The sequence below is a fragment of the Microtus oregoni genome, unplaced genomic scaffold (assembly GCF_018167655.1).
Source record: "Microtus oregoni isolate MIOR12 unplaced genomic scaffold, Mior012 000015F_ref0000493, whole genome shotgun sequence".
Classification (NCBI taxonomy): domain Eukaryota; kingdom Metazoa; phylum Chordata; class Mammalia; order Rodentia; family Cricetidae; genus Microtus; species Microtus oregoni.
In genome coordinates, this window is record NW_024543074.1 from 23,684,308 (window position 1) to 23,701,374 (window position 17,067).

Consider the following 17,067-nt stretch of genomic DNA (forward strand, 5'->3'; position numbering starts at 1 on the left):
AGTTGCTGGGGAGAAGCCACTGTGCCACTGGTGACAATCTTTTCACCATGGAAATTGAAGCGAAAACCAGAAAGGAAGCCATCCACAAGGAGTCTAGGTTTTGGTGTGCCAAGGGGACAGATTTGGCTACTGGAGCTCAGACCCTGCACTCTGAGGGGTTGGGAGATGTCCAGAAAAGCTGGAAAACATGGGAAGCCCAGGCTGGACTCTCACCAAGGTGAAAGACTGTGCCACAATGAACACATTCTGAGCCGAGTCATACCATCCTCAGAGTGGCACAGACTGAGGGGCACCGACCCTTTCCATCCCTTCCCTTGGCTGCTCACTCCCAGCCTGCTGAGCCATCTCTCCTCTGAGCAGCCTCCCAGGCAAGGCCTGTCCCCGACTGCTTGTTTTTAAGTCTCTCCGCACCTTAATTAGGGGTTTCCAAGCAGGGAGGGCCTCCAGGGGAGCCTTAGGCCACAGAGCTGTCTTAAAGGGACAGCCGTGCTCATGGCACCACTGCATAGAGAGGAAGATGGGAGTGATGGGGGGAGGGGTTAGAGTCCTGGGGACCCGGCTTTGTGGTGCTGACTGCTGAGGGTCATCCCTGCAGGTGCTTTGTTCTTACAAAGGTCGAGGCTGTCTCACTGGCAACTCTGCCTTCTCTTAGGGTCCCAGGAGTGCTGTCCACCGATCAGGAAAAAGACAATCGCCTGAAAGACAGCCTAGATAGGCCAAAGCTTGCCAGGACCCAGAAGGTTTAGAGAATTGGAGGTCTCTGGCTGCCCCATGCTTCCAAGAAAGCCTTTATAGTTTCCAGCTTCTCCCATATCAATCCTCCACATGGTGGGCGCACAGCAATCCACATCAAATTTTCAGCGTGGGAGCTGGGCTGGTAGGCACTAAGGCTCCATTCTTTTGGGACAGCAGCGTCCTCTGGGTAGAGAATGTGTCTATGTCAGCTGACAGACTACTGCTTACCAAAAAAGAACAAGGGTGAGGGTGGGGAGCAACAGGAAGGTCGGCAGAACTCGCTCAGGCACACTTATCGGCCAGTGACAGCTTTGAACCAGGCCAGGGAAGAGCGGGGGGACAAAGTCGTTCAGAAGGCAACTGCAGTGGTCTTGAGACCACTAGAGGACCGGAGTGTCCTGAGAGTCCAGACCTTTTGGACCGAAGGCGGACCATTGTAGCACCGCCCACATCTCCCTTTTGTCTCCGCCCTGCGAGAGTCCCCGCCCTCTGCCTGCCTCTCGGCTGTCGCTAGTGCTGCCTGGGTTCTCCGCGTTCTTCCAGCACTGCCTTTTTGGTCCCCACGTGGGCTCCGGGGTGATGGCGGCGCTGATTGTTTCCGAGACAGCGGAGCCAGGAAGTCGAGTCGGCCCTGGCAGAGGTGGGTGCAGCAACGCTGTGTCTGAAGGCTTTGCATCTCGGGTGGGACCCCCAGGTCAGAGACAGGGCGGAAGGTGACTCCTTTCTCCTTGAGACCCGAGAGTCTCCTGCTGTTAGAAGTTTTGGACTCCCTTCACCAGAGACCCAGGGACCCAGTCTTTCTGGGCGGGAAGAGCTGTCCCTCCTGGGAGTTTATGATCCTCAAGGTGGAACTACACCCAATCCGGGCTGGCAGACTGACTCCGGAAGAGTGTCAGTAAGACAGATCCAGAGGGAAGGGTGCGTGTCGCGTTTTACAAGTGGACTCGGAAGGAATGGTTTTATTTCTGCGAAGAGGCGCTTGGTATCCTTCACCAGGCACTAACCAGCGCCTACTAAATGCCAGCCCTGTGCTAGGTATAAGGACTAAAGTACTACCCTGGCCTAAGGATCTCTACTCAACTGGGGGGCGAGGTGCACTGATGAAAACAGAAGGTGACATCCTTGAAAAAGGAGGAGGTGCCTACTGCTCCTCCCGCTAGCACGTGTGCCCCGTCCAAAAAGACTGCAAGGGAGTTGGACCTGTCTAAGAGAGTCTGCCGGGAAGCGGTCAAATCTAAGCTAGTTTGTCCAAAGTCATGAAAACAACTGACCAAATGTTGTGACAGCGATAATATTTAAATGTGGTCTCAGGGCCCCAGCCTACCAGGCTATAGAGTTCTTCAATACTGCCCTCCACCACAGTAGATGAGTGGACAGGTCTGGGAGGTCCTCCTATCATAGGGACCCCAGCAGAAGTTCTGCTGTATAACACAGGCTCTGTAGGTACGGATAACTAAATTTATTTCTTGTCTTTTCACATCTCCAAACTGTTTGGCTCCTAGTAAGACCCTGTGCTGGGAGAATAGGATGGCCAGGATAATTCCTTGCTGGTGAGCATAAGTGGTTTTTTTTTTAAACACAGAAATGGAATATTTTTTTAAAATTTAGATTTTTTTACACATTCATTTTACTTATTTATGTGACGTGTGTGTCACAGTGCCTGTGCGGGTCAAAGGACAGCTAATGGAGTCAATTTCTCCCTTTGTGTGGGTCCCAGGGATGAAGCCCAGACCCTCAGGTTTGGATACAGGCCTCTAGGCTATCCTGCTGGCTTCACTGTTTTCTTTTTGTTCAAGGGCTTATTTATATACCTCTCTGCCCAGGCTAGAATATTCCTCCTAATGTGTAAGGTCACTCTTCTTATCTGTTTGTCCTCTGATGGTACTAAAGTGTGTTCTTTCTGCCCTTGAACAAACATAAGGGATACAGACTAGGGAACTTGTTAATTCAATGTATGGAGTTTATTTCCCTTTAAAAGAGGTGGGGTTTTTTTTGTTTTTGTTTTTGGTTTTTTTTTTTTGGATTTTTGAGACAGGGTTTCTCCGTAGCTTTTTGGTTCCTGTCCTGGAACTAGCTCTTGTAGACCAGGCTGGCCTCGAACTCACAGAGATCCGCCTGCCTCTGCCTCCCGAGTGCTGGGATTAAAGGTGTGCGCCACCACCGCCCGGCTTAAAAGAGGTTTTTTAAAGTTTTCTTTTACTTATGTATATGTGTGTCGCCTGTGTGGGTGACAGAAGAGGTAGGAAGAAACTGTCAGATTCCCCTGGAGCTGGAGTGGTTATGAGCTGCCCAATGAGGGTGGTGGGACTCAAATGCTGGGCCTTTAGAAAAGCAGCAGTGCTCTTAACGACTGAGCTGCCCCCCTCTGCCGCCAATTGTGGCTGCTTTGAGACAGGGTTTCACTGTAACCTAAACGAGTAACCATGACCGCCACCACCCAAATTTTAAAAAATTACAGAGAGAGAGAGAGAGGAGATACTGTGGATTGAACCCAGGACCAGAGAGAGAGGGAGAGAGAGGAGATAAGATACTGGGGATTGAACCCAGGACCAGAGAGAGAGAGGAGATAGATACCGGGGATTGAACCCAGGACCTTGTACATGCTAAGGAAGCTGCTTGAGTTATACAACTAACCCTGGCTGTGAACTTTTGATTTTCCTACCTGCCTAAGTAGCAGGGATTACAGGCCTTCTGTACCATGCCCAGCTTAATTTTGTGTGTGTGTGTGTGCAAGTGTGTGGTCTGTGTGGGCCCCGTGTGTGTGTGTGTGCGCGCGCGCGCGCATGTGCATACATGTGTATATAGACTAGAGGTCAGCGTCAGGTGCCTTGCTCTCCACCTTTTTAATTAAAAAAAATTTTTTAAGCCAGGCAGGGTGGTACACCTTTAATCCTGGCAGAGGCAGGTGGATATCTGAGTTTGAGGCCAGCCTGGTCTACAGAGTGAGTTCTACAACAGCCAAGACTACACAGAGAGACCCTATCTCAGAGAAAAAAGAATAAAATAAACATTATTTGTTGTGTATGTATTGTGTGCACACACAACTGTACAGCAGCATTGTGTGGAGATCATAACATCACTCAAGGGAGTCAGTTCTTTTCTTACCATAGGGATCAGGGAATTGAACTCAGGTCCTCAGGCTTAGAGGCAGGCACTGTTACCCTGAGTCATCTTTCCAGTCTTCCACCTTCAGTTTTTTGTTTGTTTGTTTTGTTTTGTTTTTTCGAGACAGGGTTTCAGTGTAGTTTTAGAGCCTGTCCTGGAACTAGCTCTTATAGACCAGGCTGGCCTCGAACTCCCAGAAATCCGCCTGCCTCTGCCTCCCAGATGCTGGGATTAAAGGTGTGCACCACCATCGCCTGGCTGTTTGCTTTTTTTTTTTTTTTTTTTGGTTTTTGGTTTTTGGTTTTTGGTTTTTTGAGACAGGGTTTCTCTGTGGCTTTGGAGCCTGTCCTGGAGCTAACTCAGTAGACCAGGCTGGTCTCGAACTCACAGAGATCCGCCTGCCTCTGCCTCTCGAGTGCTGGGATTAAAGGCGTGCGCCACCATCGCCCGGCTGCTTGTTTTTTTTTTTTTTCTTTTTTTTGTTTTTTTTCGAGACAGGGTTTCTTTTTTTTTTTTTTTTTTAAAGATTTATTTATTGGTTATATACAGGATGTTTTCCTGCACACCAGAAGAGGGCATCAGATCTCATTACAGATGGTTGGGAAGCCACCATGTGGTTGCCGGGAATTGAACTCAGGACCTCTGGAAAAGCAGCCAGTGCTCTTAACCTCTGAGCCATCTCTCCAGCCCCCGAGACAGGGTTTCTCTGTGGCTTTGGAGCCTGTCCTGGAACTAGCTCTGTGGACCAGGCTGGTCTCGAACTCACAGAGATCCACCTGCCTCTGCCTCCCGAGTGCTGGGATTAAAGGCGTGCGCCACCACCGCCCGGCTGTTTGCTTGTTTTTTAAGGATTTATTTTTTTATTTGTGTATGTGTGTTTCCTGTATGCACACATGCACAGGGACCCCGGGAGACCAGAAATGGGTGTTGGATCCCCTGGAGTTGGAGTTTCAGGGTGTTGTCAGTAACCAGTGCTCACAACTGCTAAGCCGTCTGCAGCACCCCATCTTCAGTGAACCTGGAGCTCAGTGATTTGCCTAGACTGGCTGTCCAACAGGCCAGCTCTGGAAACACAGGCCTGCTGTTGTGAGCAGCTTTTTATCAAGACAGGGTTTCTCTGTGTAATAGCTCAGTAGCTCTGTTTTGTCCTGGAACTCACTCTGGAACTCACTCTGTAGACCAGGCTGGCATTGAAGTCACAGAGATCCTGACTGCCACCATCGCCTGACTTTGTATTGTTGTTGTGATCAGCTTTGTGTGTGGGAGGGGTGGGTGCTGGAGGATCTGAACTCAGGGTCCTCATGCTTATGTGACAAGCACTTTACCTTTTCTTCACCCTTGATTTTTGTGGGTTTTGTTGTTGCTGCTTGCTGAGACTGGGTCTCGCTATGTCGCTCTGGGTGGCTTGGCACTCATTGTGTATAGGCCAGGCTAACCTCAAATTTAGAGATGGGTTTTTGTTTTTTTGAGACAAGGTCTTTTATGTTGTCCTTGTTGTTGTCTTTTTTTTTTTTTCTGAAGCTGAGGACTGAACCCAGGGCCTTGGGCTTGCTAGGCAAGCGCTCTACCACTGAGCTAAATCCCCAACCCCTGAGTTGTCCTTGTTGATCTTTTTTTGTTTTGTTTTGTTTTGTTTTTCGAGACAGGGTTTCTCTGTAGCTTTTGGTTCCTGTCCTGGAACTAGCTCTTGTAGACCAGGCTGGTCTCAAACTTACAGAGATCCGCCTGCCTCTGCCTCTTGGAGTGCTGGGATTAAAGGCGTGCACCACCACCGCCTGGCATCCCCCCTTGTTGGTCTTGACACCTCCGTCCTCCTGCCTTGAGTGTGCACACCATGCCCAGCTTTATTCCGCTTTTAACTGAGAAGAGAGATGAAGGCATGAGTTAATCAATGTGGGCCAAGTCAATGGGACTGCAGTTGTGTGACCAGCCACTCCTTTGCTTTTAAGTCTTTTTGGTGCCATTTCTAGTCTTGGGTGAGCCACATCCCTGTTTATGATTTATGATTACTTTTATGCGAGTGATCTCATGGCATAGAAGTAAATTATGCAAGTTTTTGCCTGGTGTATGGGCTATCTCTGTTTGTAGGATGATTCAATTGAAGCAAAAGCTGGGTGGATGTCCTTTGTGTTTAGAACCTGGGCCTTCAGTTTAGTATTAACAGATTAAGTAAGTGGCTCTGGTTGCCTGGGGTCTAGGGCAGATGCAGACCCAAGCCTTATGTTTGTTCTAGGGCGCATCTCTCGGGGTCGACTGGCCAATCAGATCCCCTCTGAGATCCTGAACAACCCCCAGCTACAGACTGCTGTTCAAGCCCTGCCTTCCAACTACAACTTTGAGATCCCGAAGACCATCTGGAGGATCCAGCAAGCCCAGGCCAAGAAGGGTGAGGCCCCAAAGGATGGAGCTGGGGTGAGATTGGAGAGGTCGCCTGGTCAGACACAGCCATGTCCCCTGGTCCCATCTCTGGCCCTCTGCTTTCATGTCTTCTTTGTCTTGCAGTGGCCTTACAAATGCCAGAAGGCCTCCTCCTCTTTGCCTGCACCATTGTGGATATCTTGGAAAGGTAAGGCTTGGGCACTAGAGAGCCAGCCAGCTGAGTCTTTGCCCAATATAGGTAGGCCTGTTAGCCTAATTTTTCTCTTCTGGACCACACTGGCTAAGCCCCTAAGCCTCCTGCAAATATATACACACACAGGGGAAAACTCAACACAAAACTCCCTTGCCCTGTATAATCTGGACTAAGGCAAAGAAGTTAATTCTAGTTTCTAGGCCAGAGCAGGTGGTAGCATCTGGGAGGAACCTAAATGGGTGAGGGTCTGCTGTTAAGGGGAGCAGAGAGGAGGGGTAAGAGTTTGGGGAGTTGAAGAGGGTGCCTCTTTTTCTCTGGCTCAGTTGGGTGGGAGTAGGCATGGGTGGCAGAGGAGAGAGATGCTTAGGGAAAGGTATTCAGTTCCTCTACCCCCTCCTTCTAAATTTCTTCATGACAATGAGCCATTGCTGGGGGGTGAGGGAACAGTGCTCAGCCATCTGGAGCCAGCAGGAGCGCAGGGAAGGGATTGAAGAAAGGGGAGGTCATCTCGTGCTGAGAACCTCCCACTTCCCTGCTGCTGCCCTCACCCTTCTCCCTCCCTGCCACCACAGACCCACTTCCCTGCTCCCACCCTCTTGCCCCTTGGGGATGCTCTCTGGGGCTCAGGCCAATTTGCATACATTTTAATCTATAAAAAATTAAGTGCTCTGGCTGACTCAGAGCCTGGGCTGCATTCTAAGGAGCTGAATAATCTGCTTCTGTGCACAGCCTGATTTGGGGAAGGGGTGGAGGAGGGGGGCAGATTGGCAGCCGGTTAGCTTCCCCCACTACACCCTAGAGGAAGACTGGGGGAACCCAGTCACAGAACCAGCATCTGTGCCCAGGTATGGGCTCCTCCTGGGAGAACTCAGCCTCCTGCTGTTCCAGCGGTGAGTTTAGGGTACAGGGTCTTTCCTACCCACCCTGCCCCCTTAGTGATTCAGGCCTGGCAACAGATCTCATAACAATGTGCTGTCCAGAGCCCACTCATCCTGATGCATGAGGAGTGTGGGCAGCGCCATGTGCTGTGGGGGAGCTGTGCATGGGTCCTTCCCATCCTGGGCACCCATGGCCTTGCCTAAGGGTGGGGAGTTGGTGGGGTCTGGGCAGGGAGAGGCCGTTACGTATCCACGCATCCATGCCCACGCAGACAACAGTGCCAGTGCTTGTGAGGGAGGGTGGGGAGATCTTTTGTTGCCTGGGTATAATGAGTCAGAATCTGGGGGGTGGTCTGTGTTGGGCTCTGCGCACACACTTCTGTCGGGTAGGGGTCCTGCTTGCAGTCTAGGGCTGGGCAGGGTGCTGCAGACGTACCCTCACATAGCAACTGTTCCAGGAGCTGCTGCCAGGGCTGAGGGAGGTGGCAGCTGCACCCCTCCTACTCTTGGTTGGCAGCTGCCAACTCAAGGACTTGGAAGATGTGGGGAAAGAAGAGCTCGGTCCTGAGACACCTCCAGAGCTAGGACTGTCTCCAGACTCATTCTGTGTCACTGTCCCATGGTTTCCTCAACCCCACCCCTGCAGGTTCACAAAGGCTGAAGTGGTGGTGATGGGCGACGTGACCTACGGGGCTTGCTGTGTAGATGACTTTACAGCAAGGGCCTTGGGAGTCGACTTTCTGGTGCACTATGGCCACAGCTGTCTAGGTATGGTGGGCTGGGACACCAGAGTACTGGCAGGGAGGCAGGCTGCTGGGTAACCTTCTCTGTCATGTGCTCTTGTCCTGCTTGCAAGCCCAGAATCCCTTCTGGTTTCCAGGATGACTTCAGCCTTTCTGCTTTGCGGGTGGCTCTTTCCTCTGGATTTGGCTGCCTTGGAAATCATGCTGCTGTCTCACTGAGACTGTTCTCAAACATGCTGTGCATGTTTCATGTTTTTGTTTGTTTCTGTGAGACAGTCTCACTCTGTAGCTCAGGAAGGCCTGGAACCTAACAGCTGTCCTTCTGTTTTGGCCTCCCAGCTGCTAGGATTGCAGGTGTGCGTTGCCACACCTGCCAGATGCAGGTGTTTGAAAGGAAGGCTCTTGGTGGTAGAATAGGCTGGGTACCCAGCTAAGTGATGAGGAAGAGTTCTAGGAGACTGTGACCCACCCTTCTCTCCTAATCTCCCCCAAGCCGAAGCCACTGGGACTGGGCAAGGCTCCCTGCTACTCCTGCCTTTTAGAACAGTGTTTTGAACTCTTCTCTGTAGTTCCCATGGATACATCAGTTCAAGATTTCCGTGTGTTGTATGTCTTTGTGGATATCCGGATAGATACAGCCCACCTTCTGGACTCGGTCCGCCTCACCTTTACCCCAGGCAGCTCCCTTGCTCTGGTCAGCACCATTCAGTTTGTGTCAACTCTGCAGGTAAGTTTGCCAGCATCCCATGGGGGTAGAGAAGGTACTCCAGGGTGCTCCTGGCTCCCGTGCCTGCTGCTCTGACCTCTTCCTCTGGCCCTGAATTTCTCCCAGTGACTTATTTCCCTTCCCTCATTGTCAATACAGGCAGCTGCACAGGAGCTGCAAGCTGATTATCATGTCAGTGTCCCACAGTGCAAGCCCCTGTCCCCTGGGGAGATCCTAGGCTGCACGTCCCCTCGACTGCCCAAGGAAGTAGAAGCTGTTGTGTAAGTTAGAACCCACTCAGGGAAGGAGCCTCAGACTCCTGAGGCAGGAAAAGAGGCTGGGTCTAAAGCTCCTAACCTGTGCGCTCAAGGTCACCTTGCAAGGGGGGGGGATGGGCAGGTGGGGACGACACTTGAGGTTTACCTGCACCTTCCTGATGTTCCATCTTCCATCCTGAAGGCTATGCCTAGGGTGGAGACGGAACTCAGATGGCCTGATGGGGGGATCGGGATGGGTAGAAGTGGAGGGAATATAATTGGAGAAGATGGATGGGCACGCCCAGGCTGCAGCCCCATTAATTTAGCATCCGGACAGCTAACAAGCAGGAGCAGCGTGTCTCCTGCCGCCTAATTATTTTAGGTAATGGAAATGCTTAATGTTGTGTGAATGCAGCCAGCCTCCGAGCCGACAGCTCCTCTGGTTCTGATTCTGGTTGGGAGGGGAGTCCTTTCCTAGCTAATGGCAAGAGTGGTGGGTGGGGCACTGTGGCTCAGTCCCACCCCTGAGAGCTTTGGGTGCTGGTCCCACAGGTTTTGCTACACCCGAATAGGATACTCTGCCTTTAGGCTCACTTATAGGCAGGCCTTCCGCAGGTCAGACCTGGCAGCCCTGTTCCCTGAGGGCCATTCCCCAAGTATGTGTGCCAGCATAAAGGATGCCCATCATCCGGGGCTTCAAGATGTGCAGTGAGGGAGACACTCTTGAGTGCAGGCCTCAGAAGGATGTATGGTGTGTGTGGGGGGGGGCTGGAGAGATGGCTCAGAGGTTAAGAGCACTGACTGCTCTTCCAGAGGTCCTGAGTTCAATTCCCAGCAACCACATGGTGGCTCACAGCCATCTATAATGAGACCTGGCGCCCCCGTCTGGCTTGCAGGCACACGTGGATAGAATGCTATACATATAATAAATAAATATAAAAAAAGAAAGAGAGAGCAGCTGCCACCGATGAATTCTCTTTTTTTTATATTTTATTTATTTATTTATTTTAAATATTTTTTTATCTTTTTTTTAATATTTATTTATGTATTATGTATACAGTGTTCTGTCTGTGTGTATGTCTGCAGGCCAGAAAATGGGCACCAGACCTTATTACAGATGGTTGTAAGCCACCATGTGGTTGCCGGGAATTGAACTCAGGACCTTTGGAAGAGCAGGCAGTGCTCTTAACCACTGAGCCATCTCTCCGGCCCCTATTTTAAATATTTATTTATTTTGTATACAATATTCTGTCTGTGTGTATGACTGCAGGCTAGAAGAGGGCACCAGACCCCGTTACAGATGGTTGTGAGCCATCATGCGGTTGCTGGGAATTGAACTCAGGACCTTTGGAAGAGCAGGCAATGTTCTTAACCTCTGAGCCATCTCTCCAGCTCCTATTTTATTTATTTATTATGTATACAATATTCTGTCTGTGTGTCTGCCTGCAGGCCAGAAGAGGGCATCAGATCTTGTTTCAGATGGTTGTGAGCCACCATGTGGTTGCTGGGAATTGAACTCAGGACCTTTGGAAGAGCAGGCAATGCTCTTAACCACTGAGCCATCTCTCCAGCCTCCCCCCCCCCCCCCCCCCATGAATTCTCTTATAAGCTCTGGAATCTCCAGGTCTCAGGAAGGTACTATAAGAGAGTGCATCTTGGAGGGTATGTTCAGTGTAGCCAAGTGGGGAAGCCTGGTGTCAAATCTCAGATGCATTGCTTGATACTGTGTAGCTTTGAGCAAGTGGGTTTTGTTTTATTCTTTGAGACAGGATCTCACTGTGTAGCCTTGGCTATCCTGGAATTCACTGTGTCGCCCAGGTTAGCCTCAAATTCATAGAGATCCCCCTGCCTCTCAGCCTCTCAAGTTCTGGGATTAAAGGCATGAGGCACTAGCGGGGCAGTGGGGGTACATGAGTTCAAGGCCAGCCTGATGTATAGAGCTAGTTCCAGGACAGCCCAGGCTACACAGAGAAACCCTGTCTCAAAACAAACAAACAAAAAAGCCAAGGAAAAAAGGACATGAGTCACTGTACCTGACAAATCAGAAGACCAGGAAATAGCAGTTGTTATAACTACTGGGTCAGTGCTGATCTGGTTCTAGAGTAGCCTCTGTGTACCCTGGAACTCCTCTGCAGCCTATATACACTCAAAAATTTTCATTTGCTTTGGATTTGAAATAGGGTTTCCTTATGAAGCTTTGACTGCCCTGGAACTCACTCTGTAGACCAGGCTGACCTCAAACGCAGAGATCTGCCTTCTGTCTCCCAAGTGCTGGGTTTAAAGGCATGCACCAATACTGCCTAGTAGACCACCACCACCCAGCTTCTTTCTCTCTTTCTCTCTCCTTCCTTTCCTCTCTCTTTATTATCTATCTATCTATCTTTCTATCTATCTATTTTTTCTGAGTCAGGGTTTCTCCTGTAGCTCTGTAGACCAGGCTGGCCTTGAACTCACAGAGATCCAGAGATCCGCCTGCCTCTGACTCCTGAGTGCTGGGATTAAAGGTGTGCACCACCACTGCCTACTCTGAACATAATTTATGTCTGTGTTGAGCTTAATAAAAGAGAAACTGTCCTTTAGCTTTCAAATTAGGCTTTCCTGAGCTCAGGTGGCCTGTCGTCAGACTTGGCACTTCCTTTACTTTTCTCTCGGAAGACTCAATGCACAGCTAGAGGTGTTTTCCAGGCGTCTAAGTCCAGCTCCTTGCTGTACATATGAGAGGCCCTAATGTGAATTGAGAACTGTCTCAGCAGCACGGATGGCTGAGGACTCAGTCATCTAGACCTATAAGCTGGGGTACCCCTGTGCTACCCCATACCGGACTTACATACTTTTTTAAAAAAAATATTTTATTTATTATGTATACAATATTCTGTCTGTGTGTATGCCTGCAGGCCAGAAGAGGGCACCAGACCTCATTACAGATGGTTGTGAGCCACCATGTGGTTGCTGGGAATTGAACTCAGGTCCTCTGGAAGAGCAGGCAGTGCTCTTAACCTCTGAGCTATCTCTCCAGCCCACTTACATGCTCTTTCCACCCTGCAGGTATCTTGGAGATGGCCGTTTCCATCTGGAGTCTGTCATGATTGCCAACCCTAATGTCCCTGCTTACAGGTATGGGCTGGGGAGGGCTGAACATCTGTGTCAGGGTAAGAATCTCTGCCCTGGAGGCCCTCATAGGCTATTCCACATCCCCTGTTCAGTAAATGGCAGCCATCCCTGGCTGAGGCACATCTGGAATTTAGACCCCAAACTGCTCCTAAAACACTCCCTTCCTCTCCCCTGCCCTAGCTGGGGGACTGACCTCCTCAGTAACAATGTGGATTCCTGCCTGGGGCCAGATTCCTTAATTCCTTGCTTAGATCCTGTGTCGGGAACTCTCTCAGACAGTGTGACTCTGACTGTCACAGTGATCCTGGTCACCTTTCCAGGTATGACCCATATAGCAAAGTCCTCTCCAGAGAGCACTATGATCACCAGCGCATGCAAGCCATTCGCCAGGAAGCCATTGCTGCAGCACGCTCGGCCAAGTCCTGGGGCCTTATTCTGGGAACTTTGGGTCGCCAGGGTAGTCCCAAGATCCTGGAGGTGAGAGGGTTCGGCATCAGGAGGAGGAGACCGACAGGAAAGTAGCTGGAGAAATCTGTAGGCCAAGGTACCTAGCTTTGGCTGTTTCATCAGAGACTCCAATTGGCTCTCTTCTCCCAACAGCACCTGGAATCTCGGCTCAAAGACTTGGGACTTCCCTTCGTGAGGCTTCTGCTCTCTGAGATCTTCCCCAGCAAGCTCAGTCTACTTCCTGAGGTGGATGTGTGAGTTCCCTCATCTTGCCTTTGTAGGGTGACCAGCTAAAGGGAGCTTAGAAACTAGGTTCTGCCCAGCACTGACTTAAGGCCACAGCCAATGGGGATTGCATATGTGGTCCTGAAATTTTAATATTTATCAAGCACTTATCTAACAGGGGCCATCCTTGACCATGAGCCACTGCTTTGTCTGATCATCAAGGTAGTCTGGTGGGTGAGTGTGAGGGTACTGTGTTCAAACTTTGGTTCTAAGGGGGTAACTGCCCACAGAAGAACTACCCCCAGAAGGCTCTTAGGGGCCTGGGGAGAGGCCTTATGGAGTAAAGGTCTGATAACCTGAATTTGATTCACTTAAGGTGGAGATAGGGTTTCTCTGGCTATACTGGAACTTGCTCTGTAGACCAGGCGGGCCTCGAACTCACATGTGCCACCACCGCCCCAGCTGGTGCATATGTGGAGCTCTGGTGTCCACCTTCAGGTTCTGTCCACCCTCTCTCTCTCTTTTAAATTTTCTGAGACAGGGTCTCTCACTGACCTGGAGCTTGCAATCCATCTGTCTGGGCCTCCCTAGTGCTGGGGTACAAGTGTATATGACACACACACACTTTTTTTTTTTTTCCCATTTTTTAAATGCAGTAGTTCTAGGAGTTAAGGTCAACCCCTTGGCTTACAAGGCAAGCACTTTAGAGTTACCCTCCCAACAGTATATAGTACTCTTAACAACAGTGAATCAATACACATTTAAAAATGTAAAAATGGTCCAAATAGTCATGTTTTTCAGTGTGGTACCTCAGAGAGAGGTGCTCTCCATGGCGTCTTTTTTTTCCCCCGTTTTTTGAGACAGGGTTTCTCTGTGAAACAGCTCTGGCTGTCCTGGAACTCAGTCTGTAGACCAGGCTGGCCTCGAACTCACTGAGGTTGCCTGCCTCTGCCTCCCGAGTGCTAAGATTAAAGGCTTGGGCCACAACCACTAGGCTCCATGTCAAGTCTTCCTGACTTCTCTTCTTAGGTGGGTGCAGGTGGCATGTCCACGCCTATCCATTGACTGGGGTTCAGCCTTTTCCAAGCCACTGCTGACACCCTACGAGGTAACAACTACATTTGGAAAATCTGCTGGGGAGTGAACTTTGTACATTCTGTCAAGGGAGGCTTGTGGGATGGCTGGCATGGGTAAGCATGTTCCGAGGTTGGGCCACCATCTTGCTTCGTAGTTTTGTTGGTTTGTGTATTTAAGAACTGGGGGGTGGAGAGATGGCTCAGTGGTTAAGAGCATTGCCTGCTCTTCCAAAGGTCCTGAGTTCAATTCCCAGCAACCACATGGTGGCTCACAACCATCTGTAATGAGGTCTGGTGCCCTCTTCTGGCCTGCAGGCATATACACAGAATATTGTATACATAATAAGTAAATAAATAAATTAAAAAAAAAAAAAAGAACTGGCCTGCCGGGCAGTGGTAGCACATACTTTTAATTCCAACACTTGGAAGGCAAAGGCAGGCGAATCTCAGTGAGTTCGAGGCCAGCCTGATCTACAGAGCGAGTTTCGGGACAGCCGGGACTGTTAAGAGACCCTGTCTCAAAAAAAAACAAACAAATTGGTCTTAATACCCAGGATGGCCGAAACTGCAGTGCTGGGAGGAAAGAGCCACCACACCTGACTCTCTGTGTAAATGAGAGTCTTACCTCACATTTCCTTTTTGTAGTATATATTCTGTAATAATAGATAATACCCTTCTTAGGCTTTGGTCAGATTTACTAATGCAGAGGCCAAAAAAAAAGTATGGCTGTCATTTTCTTCCCTAGGCGGCCGTGGCCCTGAAGGACATTTCCTGGCAGCAGCCCTACCCTATGGACTTCTACGCCGGCAGCTCTTTAGGGCCATGGACTGTGAATCACGGTCGGGACCCAGGACCCCGGGGTCTTGGCCAGCTCGGCCAGCTCGGCAAGGTAGGGGGGGACCTCACCGATGGCGGAGCTGTGATCCTGCAGGCACAGCTTTGGCTTCAGGCTGCCTCCCCAGCGACGTGAGCCACGGCCGCCGCCCTGAGGACACCGGGGGAAATGCTCGGTTGCCGGGTGGAGGTCGCAGTAGTGAGACCCGGCTGTGCCGCCTCCCTCAGGTGCAGCAGGGCTCCCGAGGCCCGTCTCCAGCCCCGGCCTGTGGGGGTTGCAACTGCGCCGACCGGAAGGCTGCCCCGCCGGCTCCCTGAAGCGTCTCCAGCCGCAGGTATTTACGGCCACACCCCACCTTTTTGTCTTCCTAGCGCCCGCCCTCCGCGTCCCCGCCTTCTGGGTGTTGTCGGCTCGGGCCCCGCCCCTCGCAGGTCCCACTTCCGCCCAGTGAAGACCTGCTTCCGGTGGCTCTGCGGGATGGCGTCGCGGCAGCCCCTTAGAGTGCTGTGCCTGGCGGGCTTCCGGCAGAGCGAACGGGGCTTCCGTGAGAAGACTGGAGCGCTGAGGAAGGCGCTGCGGGGCCGCGCAGAGCTCGTGTGCCTCAGCGGGCCACATCCGGTCCCCGAGGCAGCAGCTCCCGAGGGCGCCAGGCCAGACTCCGGTGAGACAAGCCTGCTCCGGAAATGCCCCGCAACTTACCGGCCCCCTCAGCACAGCGGACCTCCCGGTTCTCACCCAGGCTCCAGCCTGCGCGCCCTGATCTTCTCCTTTATCTGTGTCCAGTTCCTCCCGCGTCCCTCCCAAGCTTGCCCTCCCCTTTCTCCCCGGCCCCCTCTAATCCTGGTCCCGTGCTCTTCTCCCATCTGCTTCTAGGGCCCTGTGCTCCGGAGGAGCAGCCTCGAGGCTGGTGGTTTTCCGAACAGGAAGCAGATGTTTTCTCCGCGCTGGAAGAGCCTGCGGCGTGCAGGGGTTTGGAGGCGGCCCTGGAAACGGTGGCAAAAGCCCTGGACTCGCTAGGGCCTTTTGACGGACTTCTTGGCTTCAGCCAGGGGGCTGCACTAGCCGCTTTTGTTTGTGCCCTGGGTCAGGCAGGCGATCCCCGCTTCCCCTTGCCGCGATTTATCATACTTGTGTCGGGGTTCTGCCCCCGAGGCCTTGGCCTTAAGGAATCCATCCTACAGAGCCCCTTGTCACTACCTTCGCTTCATGTTTTTGGGGACACTGATCGAGTCATCCCTTCTCAGGAGAGTATGCAATTGGCTAGCCGATTTCTTGGGGCTGTCACCCTCACCCACTCTGGCGGACACTTCATCCCAGCAGCTGCATCCCAGCGTCAGGCCTACCTCAAGTTCTTGGACCAGTTTGCAGAGTGAAGGGCCAGCAAATGTCTCCGAACTGCACCCTCTTGCTCTAGCAGCTGCTGTCTCGTGCCCTCCTGTTCTTAGCATGCTGGAATCTCCACCGTGGCACTCCTGCCGTGCTTAGTTGAAAGATAGCTGTCCCTTACTGGAGCAAAGAGGAGCAGGTAGCCTTGATAAACATCAGAAGGCCCGTGAGAGGAGAGTGATGCTCAAACCGGTCGGCACCCCAGTGATTGCCACACAATAAAGCGGTTTAGATTGAGGATTTTGGGGAGAGAGGATACTTTACAAGGCTCTGGCTAGGTCACCTGCTTTTAGGCTTCCTAGAACCCAGTACCTGAGAATTGAGTGTTGATTTTCTTTTGGTCCCTGGCCCTGTTCTTCCATAACTGCCCCATCCTTTCTGAACTCTGAGCTTGAAGGCTTGGATTGTACCAGGTGCTGCAGAGGCCAAAGACAGCACAGAATAAACTGCCTTTTTCTAAGGAGCCCATCTGCAGGGTTTCTGAGATTGATGTTCTTCCTAATTATCCGATGTGTTGAGAAAGCCTTGGGAAGTGCAGTCAGTTCTGGGCACTTTAAGGATTACTGCCTTGCCATGTTCTTATTTCAGTGTTCACTCCAGCCACACGCTGCTTTCTGACTTATGACAGACTGCTTTTTCTAGGACATCACAGGGTCCTACCTAATCCCAAGCCATTGTCCTCTCGGGAGCTTTATAACTGAGTAGAAGTTGAGGCTGACATGGATACTCCAAGTCATCCTTGGCAGAGAAGTGGAGGAGCTGAAGAACACAGCCTGCTCTTGCAGGGGACCCAGGTTCAGTTCCCAGCACTCACGTGTCAGCTCACAAACATCTATAGTTCCAGAGGCTCTAACCCGCGGTCCCAGGCATGCACATGCAGGCAGAGGTAGGATCTGACTTTGAGGGCAGCCTTGTCTCCACAGGCCAGGTGTTTCCTTTCTCCAGACTACTCAGATGTAGTCTTCTGTGGGATCAGCCAGGCCCCTGGCTT

General features: G+C 51.3%; 2 protein-coding genes across 2 annotated transcripts; both read left to right on the top strand.

The window, feature by feature from the left end:
- The first annotated feature begins 1,240 nt into the window (after positions 1–1,240).
- On the top strand, positions 1,241–15,697 carry Dph1 (diphthamide biosynthesis 1). Its single transcript, XM_041665680.1, has 13 exons — positions 1,241–1,375; positions 6,074–6,226; positions 6,343–6,406; positions 7,937–8,058; positions 8,603–8,760; positions 8,899–9,020; positions 12,042–12,110; positions 12,428–12,584; positions 12,708–12,808; positions 13,809–13,887; positions 14,601–14,744; positions 14,918–15,024; positions 15,564–15,697. The coding sequence occupies exons 1-12, from the start codon at positions 1,315–1,317 to the stop codon at positions 15,005–15,007; spliced, it is 1,320 nt and encodes a 439-aa protein (XP_041521614.1). The 5' UTR covers positions 1,241–1,314; the 3' UTR covers positions 15,008–15,024; positions 15,564–15,697.
- Ovca2 (OVCA2 serine hydrolase domain containing) lies at positions 15,074–16,544 on the top strand. The gene is made up of 2 exons (XM_041665681.1): positions 15,074–15,351; positions 15,564–16,544. Exons 1-2 carry the CDS (start codon positions 15,168–15,170, stop codon positions 16,061–16,063), a joined length of 684 nt encoding a protein of 227 aa, XP_041521615.1. The 5' UTR covers positions 15,074–15,167; the 3' UTR covers positions 16,064–16,544.
- The last annotated feature ends 523 nt before the right edge of the window (positions 16,545–17,067 follow it).

Excerpts from the sequence above, each read along its gene's own strand:
- Dph1 (XM_041665680.1), top strand. The coding sequence starts at position 1,315 with ATGGCGGCGCTGATTGTTTCCGAGACAGCGGAGCCAGGAAGTCGAGTC. Across the intron at positions 1,376-6,073 it reads TCGAGTCGGCCCTGGCAGAG|GGCGCATCTCTCGGGGTCGA; the intron begins GTGGGTGCAGCA and ends TGTTTGTTCTAG. Across the intron at positions 13,888-14,600 it reads CACTGCTGACACCCTACGAG|GCGGCCGTGGCCCTGAAGGA; the intron begins GTAACAACTACA and ends TTTCTTCCCTAG.
- Ovca2 (XM_041665681.1), top strand. The coding sequence starts at position 15,168 with ATGGCGTCGCGGCAGCCCCTTAGAGTGCTGTGCCTGGCGGGCTTCCGG. Across the intron at positions 15,352-15,563 it reads GGGCGCCAGGCCAGACTCCG|GGCCCTGTGCTCCGGAGGAG; the intron begins GTGAGACAAGCC and ends ATCTGCTTCTAG.